General features: G+C 58.2%; 1 protein-coding gene across 1 annotated transcript; it reads left to right on the forward strand.

The window, feature by feature from the left end:
• Positions 1–2,622: 2,622 nt before the first annotated feature.
• rnf25 (ring finger protein 25) lies at positions 2,623–14,750 on the forward strand (the record flags this gene model as incomplete). The annotated part of the gene is made up of 9 exons (XM_078538267.1): positions 2,623–2,753; positions 5,380–5,454; positions 5,649–5,751; positions 7,027–7,094; positions 8,649–8,718; positions 9,294–9,365; positions 9,587–9,727; positions 12,473–12,562; positions 14,616–14,750. Coding segments are annotated over exons 1-9 (777 nt in total), but the record flags the coding sequence as incomplete, so codon positions are not given.
• Positions 14,751–15,258: the final 508 nt, after the last annotated feature.

Raw genomic sequence — 15,258 nt, forward strand, 5'->3', positions numbered from 1 at the left:
GACGGGGAGAGAGAGAGAGATGGGGAGAGAGAGAATGGGGTAGAGAGGGAGAGACAGGGGGGAGAGAGAGAGAGAGAGAGAGAGAGAGAGAGACAGGGGAGAGAGAGAGAGAGAGACAAGGGGAGAGAGAGAGAGACAAGGGGAGAGAGAGAGAGGGACAAGGGGAGAGAGAGAGAGACAAGGGGAGAGAGAGAGACAGAGAGAGGGAGACAGGGGGGAGAGAGTGAGAGAGAGAGAGAGAGAGAGAGAGAATGGGGTAGAGAGAGAGAGAGACAGGGGGGAGAGAGTGAGCGAGAGAGAGAGAGAGAGAGAGAGAATGGGGGAGAGAGAGAGACAGAGAGAGACAGAGAGAGAGAGAGACAGAGAGAGAGAGAGAGACAGAGAGAGAGAGAGAGACAGAGAGAGAGAGAGAGAGACAGAGAGAGAGAGAGAGAGACAGAGAGAGAGAATGGGGGAGGGAGACAGAGAGACAGAGAGAGAGACAGAGAATGGGGGAACTGAAGGAAGGCGGGGAGGGGGGAAGTTGAAATCAGGAGGTTCCCCGGGTTAGAGCCCCAGGGTGGGGGTTTAGTCTTGGGGAAGGGGATGTGGTGGGAGCTGAGCTCGGGGTGGGGGGAGTCTGGGGTCGGGCTACCTGGCCGCTGAATCTCTTGCGGCCCTTGTAGACCCGTCCGAAGGACCCTTCACCAATCATATCGAGGACGTGGTAGTTCATCATCCTGCACCGAGGCTGGAGTCGCCGGGGTCAGTGGCGTGGGGCCGGGGGCTGGGAGTATCGCTCCTTCCCGAAGGGGTGGCCGTGGTCAAGATAGGTGATGGTTCAGGTTCCTCGGCTGGTCAGTGACGCCCCCCCCAACCCCCTGGGGAATGGTCAATGACCCTAGGGAGGACCAGTGACGTCTGAGGATGGACAGTGACTCTTGGGGAGGGTCAATGACCCCTGCAGGATGGTCAATGACTTCCTGAGGGAGGGTGAATGATCCCCTAGACGATGGTCAATGATCCTTGAGTGTGGTTAATGACCCCTGGGGATGGCCAGTGACCCCCCAGGGTAGGGTCAGTGTCAGGGGTGGGTGGATGACACCCTGGGGAGGGTGGACGACCCCTGGGGGTGGTCAATGACCACTGGGGATGGCCAATGACCCTCAGGGGAGGGTCAGTGGCGTCCAAGGGAAGGTCAGTGACACCCTGGGGAGGGTGGATGACCCCTGGGGGTGGTCAATGACCACTGGGGATGGCCAATGACCCTCAGGGGAGGGTCAGTGGCATCCAAGGGAAGGTCAGTGACACCCTGGGGAGGGTGGATGACCCCTGGGGGTGGTCAATGACCACTGGGGATGGCCAATGACGCCCAGTGGAGGGTCAGTGGCGCCCGGGGGAAGGGTCAATGACCCCTGGGGAGGGTGGACGACCCCTGGGGGTGGTCGATGACCACTGGGGATGGCCAATGACCCCCACGGGAGGGTCAGTGGCGTCCGAGGGAAGGGTCAATGACCCCTGGGGAGGGTGGACGACCCCTGGGGGTAGTCAATGATCACTGGGGATGGCCAATGACCCTTAGGGGAGGGTCAGTGGCGCCCGGGGGAGGGTCAATGACCCCTGGGGAGGGTGGACGACCCCTGTGGGTAGTCAATGACCACTGGGGATGGCCAATGACCCCCAGGGGAGGGTCAGTGGCGCCCGGGGGAGGACCAATGACCACTGGGGAGGGTGGATGATCACTGGGGATGGCCAATGACCACTGGGGATGGCCAATGACCCCCAGGGGAGGGTCAGTGACCCGTGAGGAGGTTCAATGACCCCTGGGGAGGGCGGATGACCCCTGGGGAGGGCGGATGACCCCTGGGGGTGGTCAATGACCACTGGGGATGGCCAATGACCCCTCCAAGAGCAGCAGCCTCAGATGGAAGCTGCCTCCCGGGACGGGGAAGAGGGGGTCTCAGTGTCTCTCCCTCCAGTGGTTGTGGGTCCCTGCCGGGCTCCGAAGGGAAAGGGAATATTAAACAATCCCCGGCCACTGGAATCAGGCGGCGAGGGAGGACAGCTCCAACCGTCACTCCCAAGGACCCCAACGGCTCCCCTCACCCCGCGCCGCAGCCGCCGTCGCCATAGCAACAGGGCGGAGTCGGAGGGGTGGAAGGGGGAAAGTCAGCAGCCGGCGGCCAATTGGAGAGGGTCCACGTGAGACCGTTCCCAAGTCGTCGCGGGGGCAGCCAATCGGAGAGGAGAATTCGAGTTGTTTTGGTGGGAGGGCCCAACGGGGAACAGCGTGATTGACGGTTGGCGGTCGCCAATGGGAAGGCCGTACGCCAGATCGAGGGGCGGGGCCTCGTGCTTGCCGCCCTATTTCCCCTCCCCACCCACCCCCATCCCAACCATGGGTTGGTCCCTGTGATTGAGGCAGCCAATCGGAGAGGCATTGGCTGCACTCCCGACATTTGAGTGGCAGGCAGGGACCACGTGGGCCGGATGATTGACAGCGAGCGGCGGCGGCCAATGGAAGGGTCGGTCCCCGCCCACCCACCCAGAAACCGGCCAGGAAGGGGCGGGCTCTGCGGCTGATCGACGGGAGCACGAACCAATCATTGGCTCATTCGTCTGGTGTTTGACCGGCTCAGGAGCCAACCGGCGGGCTGTGTGGGTGGGTATGGTCCGGAACCTCCGGGCCGGCCGGAACCTGTGTGAGCTCCTGGAGCGGCAGCCTGACGGGAGCGGACTGCCCGCGGCAAGATGGCGGCCGGAGAGGAGGAGAGGTTCGGGGAGAGAGGGAATGTGGAGGAGAAAGAGGGTCTGTTTATCAGAGGGAGCAGGGGGTGACGTCACCCGGGGGCTGACATCACTGTGAGGGTGTGACATCACTGAGTGAGTGACCTCACTGTGAGGATGTGACATCACTGAGTAAGTGACCTCACTGTGAGGGAGTGACATCACTGTGAGAGAGTGACATCACTGTGAGGGTGTGACATCACAGTGACCTCACTGACGGCGTGATATCGCTGAATGACATCACTATGAGGGAGTGACATCACAGTGACCTCACTGTGATGGTGTGACGTCGTAGAGTGACCTCACTGTGAGGTAGTGATGTCGCAGAGTGACCTCACTGTGAGGGAGTGACCTCACTGTGAGGTAGTGATGTCGCAGAGTGACCTCACTGTGAGGGAGTGACCTCACTGTGAGGGAGTGACCTCACTGTGAGGGAGTGACCTCACTGTGAGGGAGTGACCTCACTGTGATGGCGTGACGTCACAGAGTGACCTCACTGTGATGGCGTGACGTCACAGAGTGACCTCACTGTGATGGCGTGACCTCACTGTGAGGTAGTGATGTCACTGTGAGGGAGATCACCGAGAGTGACAAGTGATATCACAGAGAATTCCATCACAGGGAATGGCATCATGGTGTGACATCACAGTGGAGAGGGAGTGACACCAAAAGAGAGGTAGTGACATCACAGAGGGAGTGACATCATGGACAGGGAGAAACATTGCCGAGAGGGACATCACAGAGAATGACATCACAGAGTGACATGGAGTTACATCATGGAGTGACATCACAGAGAGGGAATGACATCGAAGAGAGGTAGGGACATTACAGAGAGGGACATCACAGAGAGGGACATCACGGAGAGGGACATCACGGAGAGGGACATCACGGAGGGACACCACAGAGAGGGACATCACAGAGAGGGACATCACCGAGAAGGCCATCACAGAGAGGGCCATCACAGAGAGGGCCATCACAGAGAGGGCCATCACAGAGAGGGCCATCACCGAGAGGGACACCACAGAGCGGGACACCACAGAGAGGGACACCACCGAGAGGGACACCACCGAGAGGGACACCACAGAGAGGGACACCACAGAGAGGGACACCACAGAGAGGGCCATCACAGAGAGGGCCATCACAGAGAGGGCCACCACAGAGAGGGCCACCACAGAGAGGGCCACCACAGAGAGGGCCACCACAGAGAGGGCCACCACAGAGAGGGCCACCACAGAGAGGGCCACCACAGAGAGGGCCACCACAGAGAGGGCCACCACAGAGAGGGACACAACAGAGAGGGCCACCACAGAGAGGGCCACCACAGAGAGGGACACCACAGAGAGGGCCACAACAGAGAGGGCCACAACAGAGAGGGCCACAACAGAGAGGGACATCACAGAGTTGGACATCACAGAGATGGACATCACAGAGACGGACAGACATCACCGGCAGTGTCATCATCGTGAGTGCCGTTACTAGGAGAGACATCATAGAGAGGGAGTGACATCATGGAGTGACATCACTGGGAGGGTGACATCATTGGGAGTGACATCACTGCAAAGGAGTGATGTAATCGGGGTGCTATCATGGGGAGAGAGTCACATCACTGGGAGTGACATCACAGAGTGATATCACTGCGAAGGAGTGACATAATTGGGGTGTGATCAGAGGGAGAGAGTGACATCACTGGGAGAGACATCACAGAGGGAGTGACATCACAGTGACATCACTGCGAAGGAGTGACATAATTGGGGTGTAATCATAGGGAGAGACTGACATCACTGGGAGAGACATCACAGAGGGAGTGACATCACAGAGTGACATCACTGCGAAAGAGTGACATAATTGGGGTGTGATCATAGGGAGAGAGTGACATCACTGGGAGAGACGTCACTTATGGGAGTGACATCGTTGGAGATGTCAGGGAGGGAGTGACATCACCCAGAGTGACGTTACCAACAGTGACATCACGGGACTGAGATCACCGGGAGTGACATCACCAGGAGTGGTGTCACTGAGTGACATCACGGAGCGTGAGATAACAGGGATTGTCATCAAACGGAGTGACGACTGGGACGTACTGACCCTGGCGGGGAGCGCGGCGTGGATTAACTGGAACGATACCCTCCCACCGAGAGTGGGGATTAAACACAAACTCGCATCGTATTCCCTGGAATTTCGGAGGTTAGGGGGGGAGGGGATTCGATCGAAGTTTTCAGGATGTTCGGGTGAACTGATAGGGTCGGGAGAGAGAGAGAGAGACAGACACGATTTACACCGCTTGGAGAGAGCCTAGGACGAGGGAGACCTTCCGGGAGTGAAATGAGGAAACGCTGCTTCACTCAAAGGGCGGGAGAGGTTTGGAAACTCTCTCTCTCTCTCTCTCTCCCCCACCCCCCCCCTCGCCGACGGCAACTGGGTCACTCGTTAATTTTAAAAACGGGTGAGACCGATCGGCTTCCGTTCGCCCGAAGGTGTTCAGGGACCACGGGGGGGAGGGCGGGGACAGGTCACAGGTCACAGGTCAGCCGCAGGAGGAACAGGCTCGAGAGGCTGAATGGACCCCGCACACCACCACCCCCGCCCCCCTCACCCCTCTGCTCTCTCTTGCAGTCCCGTGTGCTCCGAGATCGAGGTCCTGCAATCCATTTACCTGGACGAGATCTCCGTTTCCCAGGACTCCAGCAGGTAGGTGGTCGCGCGGAGCTGCCGGACCGGGTGGGTGATGTTAAAATACGGGCGGCCGCGGGGGTTCCCAGGCAGACAGACGAAGCGCAGAACTTGCGCGAGGAGAAGCGGGCGAAGCTCTCCGCCAGAAGGAAAGCAGTAACGGTAGCCAGCAGGCGGATGGCACTGACCTCTCGCCCCTGTTCCTCCCCCAGGCTGCACCCTTGGGAGATCAGGATAACTCTGCACCCAGCCACAGCCGACGACGCGGAATCCCAGTACGTTTGCTTCACCCTCATCCTCTCCCTAACCGCACAGGTGAGTGTGGCCTGCAGTGTCACGAGGAAGTCGGGGGCGGGGGATGCAGAGAGGACCCTCAGTCAGCTCGTGCCTTCAGCGCCTCAGTGAAATAGAGGAGAGAGGCCTATGTAGGGGTTCAAGCCCCTCGCCTGTGTCCAGTTGCAGTTAGGAGCAAGGGGAGCTGGAGGAGGTTACAGAGATAGGGAGGGTTGTAGGGGCTGGAGGAGGTTACGGAGATAGGGAGGGTTGTAGGGGCTGGAGGAGGTTACGGAGATAGGGAGGGGTGTAGGGGCTGGAGGAGGTTACATGGATAGGGAGGGTTGTAGGGGCTGGAGGAGGTTACAGAGATAGGGAGGGTTGTAGGGGCTGGAGGAGGTTACAGAGATAGGGGTGTAGGGGACTGGAAGAGGTTACAGAGATAGGGAGGGGTGTGGGGACTGGAAGAGGTTACAGAGATAGGGAGGGTTGTAGGGGCTGGAGGAGGTTATAGAGATAGGGAGGGTTGTAGGAGCTGGAGGTGGTTACAGAGATAGGGAGGGGTGTAGGGGCTGGAGGAGGTTACAGAGATAGGGAGGGGTGTAGGGGCTGGAGGAGGTTACAGAGATAGGGAGGGGTGTCGGGGCTGGAGGATGTTACAGAGATAGGGAGGGTTGTAGGGGCTGGAGGAGGTTACAGAGATAGGGAGGGGTGTAGGGGCTGGAGGAGGTTACAGAGATAGGGGGGTGTGTAGGGGCTGGAGGAGGTTACAGAGATAGGGAGGGGGGAGCGAGGGCCATGGAGGGATTTGAAAACGAGGGTGTGAATGTGAAAATGGAGGGGTTGCCGGACTGCGAGCCAGTGTAGGGTCAGCGAACGCAGGGGGGGTGACGGGTGAAGGGGACTCGGTGCGAGTTCGGACACGGGGGTGAAGATTGTGATGTCTTCCGATCTCTATCTCTGGTACTGATCTGGGAAATAAATGTGAGCAGGGGGAGACGTTTAAATTGTAGATTGATGCTACAGATCATAAACTGTAATCTCTCTCTCTCCCTCTCTCTCTCCCTCTCCCTCTCCCTCTCCCTCTCCCTCTCCCTCTCTCTCTCCCTCTCCCTCTCCCTCTCTCTCTCTCTCTCTCTCCCCCTCTCTCTCCCTCTCTCTCTCTGTCTCTCTCTCTCTCTCTCTCTCTCTCTCTGTCTCTCTCTCTTTCTGTCTCTCACTCTCTCTTTCTGTCTCTCACTCTCTCTTTCTGTCTCTCTCTCTCTCTCTTTCTGTCTCTCTCTCTCTCTCTTTCTCCCCACACTCTCTCGTTGCCAGTATCCCGATGTTGCTCCGGTGGTCTCAATCAGGAATCCTCGTGGTCTTTCAGATGACCGGATACGGAGGTGAGCAAATTGTGATGGGAAATGGTTTCTTGGTTGCCCTCAGTGAACTTCACTCAGAGACAGAAACCCACACATGACAGAGAACCGACCCACATAATCTGCAGTCAGAGGGTCAGCGCTGAGGGAGTGCCGCACTGTCGGAGGGTCAGCGCTGAGGGAGTGCTGCACTGTTGGAGGGTCAGTGTTGAGGGAGTGCCGCACTGTCGGAGGATCAGTGCTGAGGGAGCGCCGCACTGTGGGAGAGTCAGCGCTGAGGGAGTGCCGCACCGTCGGAGGGTCAGTACTGAGGGAGCTCCGCATTGTCGGAGGGTCAGTGCTGAGGGAGCGCCGCACTGTCGGAGGGTCAGTGCTGAGGGAGAGGCGCACTGACGGAGGGTCAGTGCTGAGGGAGAGGCGCACTGTCGGAGGGTCAGTGCTGAGGGAGCGCCGCACTGTCGGAGGGTCAGTGCTGAGGGAGCGCCGCACTGTCGGAGGGTCAGTGCTGAGGGAGCGCCGCACTGTCGGAGGGTCAGTGCTGAGGGTTGGTGATTCCCTGTGCCACTTCTCTCAAACCCGCTCTGCTACTTCAAAGAAAAACAAGCCTTGATCTCTCCATCCCCTTCTCCAAAATGACTTTAACCTCCCAAGTCCTTGAACATATCTTCTGCTCCCAAATCTGTCCCCTGCTTCCCTGGCATTTATTGCCCATCCCTAATTGCCCCTTGAGAAGGTGGTGGGTAGGCCGCCTTCTTGAGCCGCTGCAGTCCCGTGTGGTGTAGGTACACCCACGGCGCTGTTAGGGTGGGAGTTCCAGGATTTTGTCCCCGTGTGGTGTAGGTACACCCACGGCGCTGTTAGGGAGGGAGTTCCAGGATTTTGTCCCGTGTGGTGTAGGTACACCCACGGCGCTGTTAGGGAGGGAGTTCCAGGATTTTGTCCCGTGTGGTGTAGGTACACCCACGGCGCTGTTAGGGAGGGAGTTCCAGGATTTGGACCCCAGCGACAGTGAAGGAACGGCCGATATATTTCCAAGTCGGGATGGTGAGTGGCTGGGAGGGGAACTTCCAGGTGGTGGTGTTCCCCATCTGTCTGCTGCCCTCGTCCTTCTAGACGGTAGAGGTCGTGGGTTTGGGCGGCGCTGTCGAAGGAGCCTTGGCGAGTTGCTGCACTGCATCTTGTATATGGTACACACACTGCTGCCCCTGTGCGTCGGTGGTGGAGGGAGTAAATGTTTGTTGATGGGGTGCCGATCGAGCGGGGGCTGATTTGTTCTGGACGGTGTCGAGCTTCTTGAGTGTTGTGGGAACTGCAACTCATCCAGGCAAGTGGGGAGTGTCCCATCACACTCCTGACTGGTGCCTTGTTGATGGTGGACAGGCTTTGGGGAGAGTCAGGAGGTGAGTTACTCACCGCAGGATTCCCAGCCTCTGACCTGCTCTTGTAGCCACAGTATTTATATGGCTGGTCCCAGTTCAGTTTCTGGTCAATGGCAATCGCCAGGATGTTCAATTGGCACGGTGTTTAGTGATAGTTCTTTAGTCTCAGTGGTTCAATCTGTAAACTTTATTTACACAGCATTTACCAGACCCTGACAGAACTGGCAGAGGAGAGTACCGGAGGGCAAGTACTTTATCAGCTAATTGAGGTAGGCATTGTACTGTGTCGGAGGGAGAGGTTGCTGGGTGACAGTGTGAGGGAGCTGGATTAACATCAGTAGAGATACAGTCAGTAACACAGGGTGCTGGGGTGAGAGGGGTTACTGAGTGATAGTGTGAGGAAGCTGGATTAACATCAGTAGAGATACAGTCAGTAACACAGGGCGTTGGGGGAGAGGGGTTACTGAGTGACAGTGTGAGGAAGCTGGATTAACATCAGTAGAGATACAGTCAGTAACACAGGGCGCTGGGGTGAGAGGGGTTACTGAGTGATAGTGTGAGGAAGCTGGATTACCATCAGTAGAGATACAGTCAGTAACAGAGGGAGCTGGGGGGAGAGGGGTTACTGAGTGACAGTGTGAGGGAGCTGGATTAACATCAGTAGAGATACAGTCAGTAACACAGGGTGCTGGGGGGGAGAGGGGTTACTGAGTGACAGTGTGTGGGAGCTGGATTAACATCAGTAGAGATACAGTCAGTAACACAGGGCGCTGGGGGAAGGGTAGGTGACCTTGCAGACGCTGCTGATAAACCTGTCCTCTCCCTCTCTCTCTCTCTCTTGCAGAAGGGGAAGGAGATTCTCACAAACAACAACATCCCTCACTGCCAGTGCGTGATCTGCCTCGATTTCTTCCAGGTGAGGTGAGGTGAGGAGCTACTGCTCCTGCTCCTGCTGCGCCCTCCCCCAACACAGTAACGTCTCACCCTCACCACGCCGCCCGCCCTGATATCCTATCGCTCGCTCACCACCCCCCCTCCAACCCAGCGCCAAGCCTCCCCGAGTTCGATGGAGCGCAACCCACCTCCCCACCCACTTCTGCGCACCCCGACGATGATCTGTCCCTTTCCTCCCCTCAGGAGAGCGAGTTCTTCACCAAGACCTCCTGCTACCACTACTTCCACTCCTACTGCCTCGCCCGATACATCCGACACTCCGAGGCGGAGCTCCAGGCCCAACGCCAGCAGCAGCGGCCGCACAAACGTCCGGAGCAGGACACGGTACGGAGCGGGAGAGAGGGACGAGGGAATGTGGGAGCGGTGGGATTATTTTGGGGATTGATACAGGGCTATGGGGAGAGAGCGGGGCAGTGGGATTAGTTTGGGGATTGATACAGGGCTATGGGGAGAGAGCGGGGCAGTGGGATTAGTTTGGGGATTGATACAGGGCTATGGGGAGTGAGCGGGGCAGTGGGATTAGTTTGGGGGTTGATACAGGGCTATGGGGAGAGAGCGGGGCAGTGGGATTAGTTTGGGGATTGATACAGGGCTATGGGGAGAGAGCGGGGCAGCGGGATTAGTTTGGTGATTGATACAGGGCTATAGGGAGAGAGCGGGGCAGTGGGATTAGTTTGGGGATTGATACAGGGCTATGGGGAGAGAGCGGGGCAGTGGGATTAGTTTGGGGATTGATACAGGGCTATGGGGAGAGAGCGGGACAGTGGGATTATTTTGGGGATTGATACAGGGCTATGGGGAGAGAGCGGGACAGTGGGATTAGTTTGGGGATTGATACAGGGCTATGGGGAGAGAGCGGGACAGTGGGATTAGTTTGGGGATTGATACTGGGCTATGGGGAGAGAGCGGGGCAGCGGGATTAGTTTGGTGATTGATACAGGGCTATGGGGAGAGAGCGGGACAGTGGGATTAGTTTGGGGATTGATACTGGGCTATGGGGAGAGAGCGGGGCAGTGGGATTAGTTTGGGGATTGATACAGGGCTATGGGGAGAGAGCAGGGCATTGGGATTAGTTTGGGATTGATGCAGGGCTATGGGGAGAGAGCGGGGCAGTGGGATTAGTTTGGGGATTGATACAGGGCTATGGGGAGAGAGCGGGGCAGTGGGATTAGTTTGGGATTGATACAGGGCTATGGGGAGAGAGCGGGGCAGTGGGATTAGTTTGGGGATTGATACAGGGCTATGGGGAGAGAGCGGGGCAGTGGGATTAGTTTGGGATTGATACAGGGCTATGGGGAGAGAGCGGGGCAGTGGGATTAGTTTGGGGATTGATACAGGGCTATGGGGAGAGAGCGGGGCAGTGGGATTAGTTTGGGGATTGATACAGGGCTATGGGGAGAGAGCGGGGCAGTGGGATTAGTTTGGGATTGATACAGGGCTATGGGGAGAGAGCAGGGCAGTGGGATTAGTTTGGGGATTGATACAGGGCTATAGGGAGAGAGCGGGGACAGTGGGATTAGTTTGGGAATTGATACAGGGCTATGGGGAGAGAGCGGGGCAGTGGGATTAGTTTGGGGATTGATACAGGGCTATTGGGAGAGAGCGGGGCAGTGGGATTAGTTTGGGGATTGATACAGGGCTATGGGGAGAGAGCGGGGCAGTGGGATTAGTTTGGGATTGATACTGGGCTATGGGGAGAGAGCGGGACAGTTGGATTAGTTTGGGGTTGATACAGGGCTATGGGGAGAGAGCGGGGCAGTGGGATTAGTTTGGGGTTGATACAGGGCTATGGGGATAGAGCGGGGCAGTGGGATTAGTTTGGGGATTGATACAGGGCTATGGGGAGAGAGTGGGGCAGTTGGATTAGTTTGGGGTTGATACAGGGCTATGGGGATAGAGCGGGGCAGTGGGATTAGTTTGGGGATTGATACAGGGCTATGGGGAGAGAGTGGGGCAGTTGGATTAGTTTGGGGTTGATACAGGGCTATGGGGAGAGAGTGGGGCAGTTGGATTAGTTTGGGGTTGATACAGGGCTATGGGGAGAGAGCGGGGCAGTGGGATTAGTTTGGGGTTGATACAGGGCTATGGGGAGAGAGCGGGGCAGTGGGATTAGTTTGAATATAAGACTATGTGTTGGGGGCATGTGTCCTGATTCTCTCCTTACACTAACCCTTTGTCCTATTTATATCGCTGTCTCTCTCTCTCCCTATCCGTATTTGACCTCTCTCCTCTCTGTCTCCTCCTCTCTCTCTGTCTCTCTTTGCCTTGCACTCTCTCTTCCTCACTGTCTCTCTCTCTCTCTCGTTGTCTCCTTTTCTCTCTCTCCCCCTCTCTGTCTCTCTCTGCCTTGCTCTCTCTCCCTCTCTGTCTGTCTCTCCCTCTCTGTCTGTCTCTCCCTCTCTGTCTGTCTCTCCCTCTCTGTCTGTCTCTCCCTCTCTGTCTGGCTCTCCCTCTCTGTCTGGCTCTCCCTCTCTGTCTGGCTCTCCCTCTCTGTCTGGCTCTCCCTCTCTGTCTGGCTCTCCCTCTCTGTCTGGCTCTCCCTCTCTGTCTGTCTCTCCCTCTCTGTCTGTCTCTCCCTCTCTGTCTGTCTCTCCCTCTCTGTCTGTCTCTCCCTCTCTGTCTGTCTCTCCCTCTCTGTCTGTCTCTCCCTCTCTGTCTGGCTCTCCCTCTCTGTCTGGCTCTCCCTCTCTGTCTGGCTCTCCCTCTCTGTCTGGCTCTCCCTCTCTGTCTGGCTCTCCCTCTCTGTCTGGCTCTCCCTCTCTGTCTGGCTCTCCCTCTCTGTCTGGCTCTCCCTCTCTGTCTGCCTCTCCCTCTCTGTCTGTCTCTCCCTCTCTGTCTGCCTCTCCCTCTCTGTCTGCCTGTCGCCCTCCCTCTCTGTCTATCGCTCCCTCTCTGTCTCTCTCTCCCTCTCTCTGTCTGTCCCTCTCTGTCCCTCTCTGTCTCTCTCTCTGTCTCTCTCTATCTCTCTCTCTCTGTCTCTCTATCTCTCTCTCTCTGTCTCTCTCTCCCTCTCTCTGTCTGTCTGTCTCTCTCCCTCGCTCTCCCTGTCGCTCTCTCTGTTGCTCTCAGGAACAGGATGTGCTGTGTCCAGTCTGCCGGGAACCTTTGACCTATGACCTCGGCCTGCTCCTGTCCGCCGCGGCTCCCAGCCACGCACTGGTGAGACAGCCTGACCGTGGGGTCCCGGGGGAATCGGTACGGGGAGGGAGGGGTCAGTGTGTGTGGTGGGGGGGCGGGGGAGGGGGAATCGGTATGGGGAGGGAGGGGTCAGTGTGTGTGTGGGGGATGGGGAATCGGTACGGGGAGGGAGGGGTCAGTGTGTGTGTGGGGGATGGGGAATCGGTACGGGGAGGGAGGGGTCAGTGTGTGTGTGGGGGATGGGGAATCGGTACGGGGAGGGAGGGGTCAGTGTGTGTGTGGGGGATGGGGAATCGGTACGGGGAGGGAGGGGTCAGTGTGTGTGTGGGGGATAGGGAATCAATGCGGGGACCGAGTGGTCAGTGTGTGTGTGGGGGATGGGGAATCAATGCGGGGACCGAGTGGTCAGTGTGTGTGTGGGGGATGGGGAATCGGTACGGGGAGGGAGGGGTCAGTGTGTGTGTGGGGGATGGGGAATCAATGCGGGGACGGAGTGGTCAGTGTGCGTGTGGGGGATGGGGAATCGGGACGGGGAGGGAGGGGTCAGTGTGTGTGTGGGGGATGGGGAATCAATGCGGGGACGGAGTGGTCAGTGTGTGTGTGGGGGATGGGGAATCAATGCGGGGACGGAGTGGTCAGTGTGTGTGTGGGGGATGGGGAATCAATGCGGGGACCGAGTGGTCAGTGTGTGTGTGGGGGATGGGGAATCAATGCGGGGACGGAGTGGTCAGTGTGTGTGCGGGGGATGGGGAATCAATGCGGGGACGGAGTGGTCAGTGTGCGTGTGGGGGATGGGGAATCAATGCGGGGACGGAGTGGTCAGTGTGCGTGTGGGGGATGGGGAATCAATGCGGGGACGGAGTGGTCAGTGTGCGTGTGGGGGATGGGGAATCAATGCGGGGACGGAGTGGTCAGTGTGTGTGTGGGGGATGGGGAATCAATGCGGGGACGGAGTGGTCAGTGTGCGTGTGGGGGATGGGGAATCAATGCGGGGACGGAGTGGTCAGTGTGTGTGTGGGGGATGGGGAATCAATGCGGGGACGGAGTGGTCAGTGTGTGGGGGATGGGGAATCAATGCGGGGACGGAGTGGTCAGTGTGCGTGTGGGGGATGGGGAATCAATGCGGGGACGGAGTGGTCAGTGTGTGTGCGGGGGATGGGGAATGGGTCGGGGACGGAGTGGTCAGTGTGTGTGTGGGGGATGGGGAATGGGTCGGGGACGGAGTGGTCAGTGTGTGTGTGGGGGATGGGGAATGGGTCGGGGACGGAGTGGTCAGTGTGTGTGCGGGGGATGGGGAATCAATGCGGGGACGGAGTGGTCAGTGTGTGTGCGGGGGATGGGGAATCAATGCGGGGACGGAGTGGTCAGTGTGCGTGTGGGGGATGGGGAATCAATGCGGGGACGGAGTGGTCAGTGTGCGTGTGGGGGATGGGGAATCAATGCGGGGACGGAGTGGTCAGTGTGTGTGTGGGGGATGGGGAATCAATGCGGGGACGGAGTGGTCAGTGTGTGTGTGGGGGATGGGGAATCAATGCGGGGACGGAGTGGTCAGTGTGTGTGCGGGGGATGGGGAATCAATGCGGGGACGGAGTGGTCAGTGTGTGGGGGATGGGGAATCAATGCGGGGACGGAGTGGTCAGTGTGTGTGCGGGGGATGGGGAATCAATGCGGGGACGGAGTGGTCAGTGTGTGTGTGGGGGATGGGGAATCAATGCGGGGACGGAGTGGTCAGTGTGCGTGTGGGGGATGGGGAATCAATGCGGGGACGGAGTGGTCAGTGTGCGTGTGGGGGATGGGGAATCAATGCGGGGACGGAGTGGTCAGTGTGTGTGTGGGGGATGGGGAATGGGTCGGGGACGGAGTGGTCAGTGTGTGTCCACCCACCTCAGGCTCAGTCCCTGCTCCTTCCGGGTCCAGTTGCTCCTCTCTCCGGACCCGCCTCCTCTCCACTCCGGCCAGCTCGGACCGAGCGCCACCTCCTCCGCCCCGATCGGGTTTGACCGCTGGCCGTTCTGTTTCCACCCTTCCCCCCATTCCCCCCCCACCCCGACCTCATTCCCGATTTCCCCTGCAGGAGCCCTATCGGCCGGACCAGGAGTCCCTGAGGAAGCGGGTGGAATTGCAGAGCATCTTCCAGAGGCAGCTGGAGAGAGGGGGCATCATCGACCCCGAGGCCGAGCAGAACCGATTCTTCATCAGCCTCACCAGGGTAAGGGAGGTGGCGGGAGGGGAGGTGGCTGCTGTCGGGTGGTGGTCGACCAGGGGCCGTTTTTGATTCGGGCGAGCTGGGGTGGTTTGTGTGTGTGGGCAAAACAGGCGAGCAGCCATGTTTGATCATGGCAGGGTAGAGGTGTGTACAATGGAAGGGGGCCATATTTGATCATGGCAGGGTAGAGGTGTGTACAATGGAAGGGGGCCATATTTGATCATGGCAGGGTTGCAGGGTGTACAATGGAAGGGGGCCATATTTGATCATGGCAGGGTTGCAGGGTGTACAATGGAAGGGGAATGTATTGTACCATGGAAGGGTAGAGGTGTGTACCTTGTAAGGGGTCCATATTTGATTATGGCAGGTTAGAGATGTGTACAATGGAAGGGGGCCATATTTGATCAAGGCAGGGTAGAGGTGTGTGCTCGTGCAATGGAAGGGGGCCATATTTGATCAAGGCAGGGTAGAGGTGTGTGTGCAATGGAAGGGGGCCATATTTGATCAAGGC

This window comes from Cetorhinus maximus, unplaced genomic scaffold, assembly GCF_964194155.1.
Source record: "Cetorhinus maximus unplaced genomic scaffold, sCetMax3.hap1.1 HAP1_SCAFFOLD_4478, whole genome shotgun sequence".
Taxonomy (NCBI): Eukaryota; Metazoa; Chordata; class Chondrichthyes; order Lamniformes; family Cetorhinidae; genus Cetorhinus; species Cetorhinus maximus.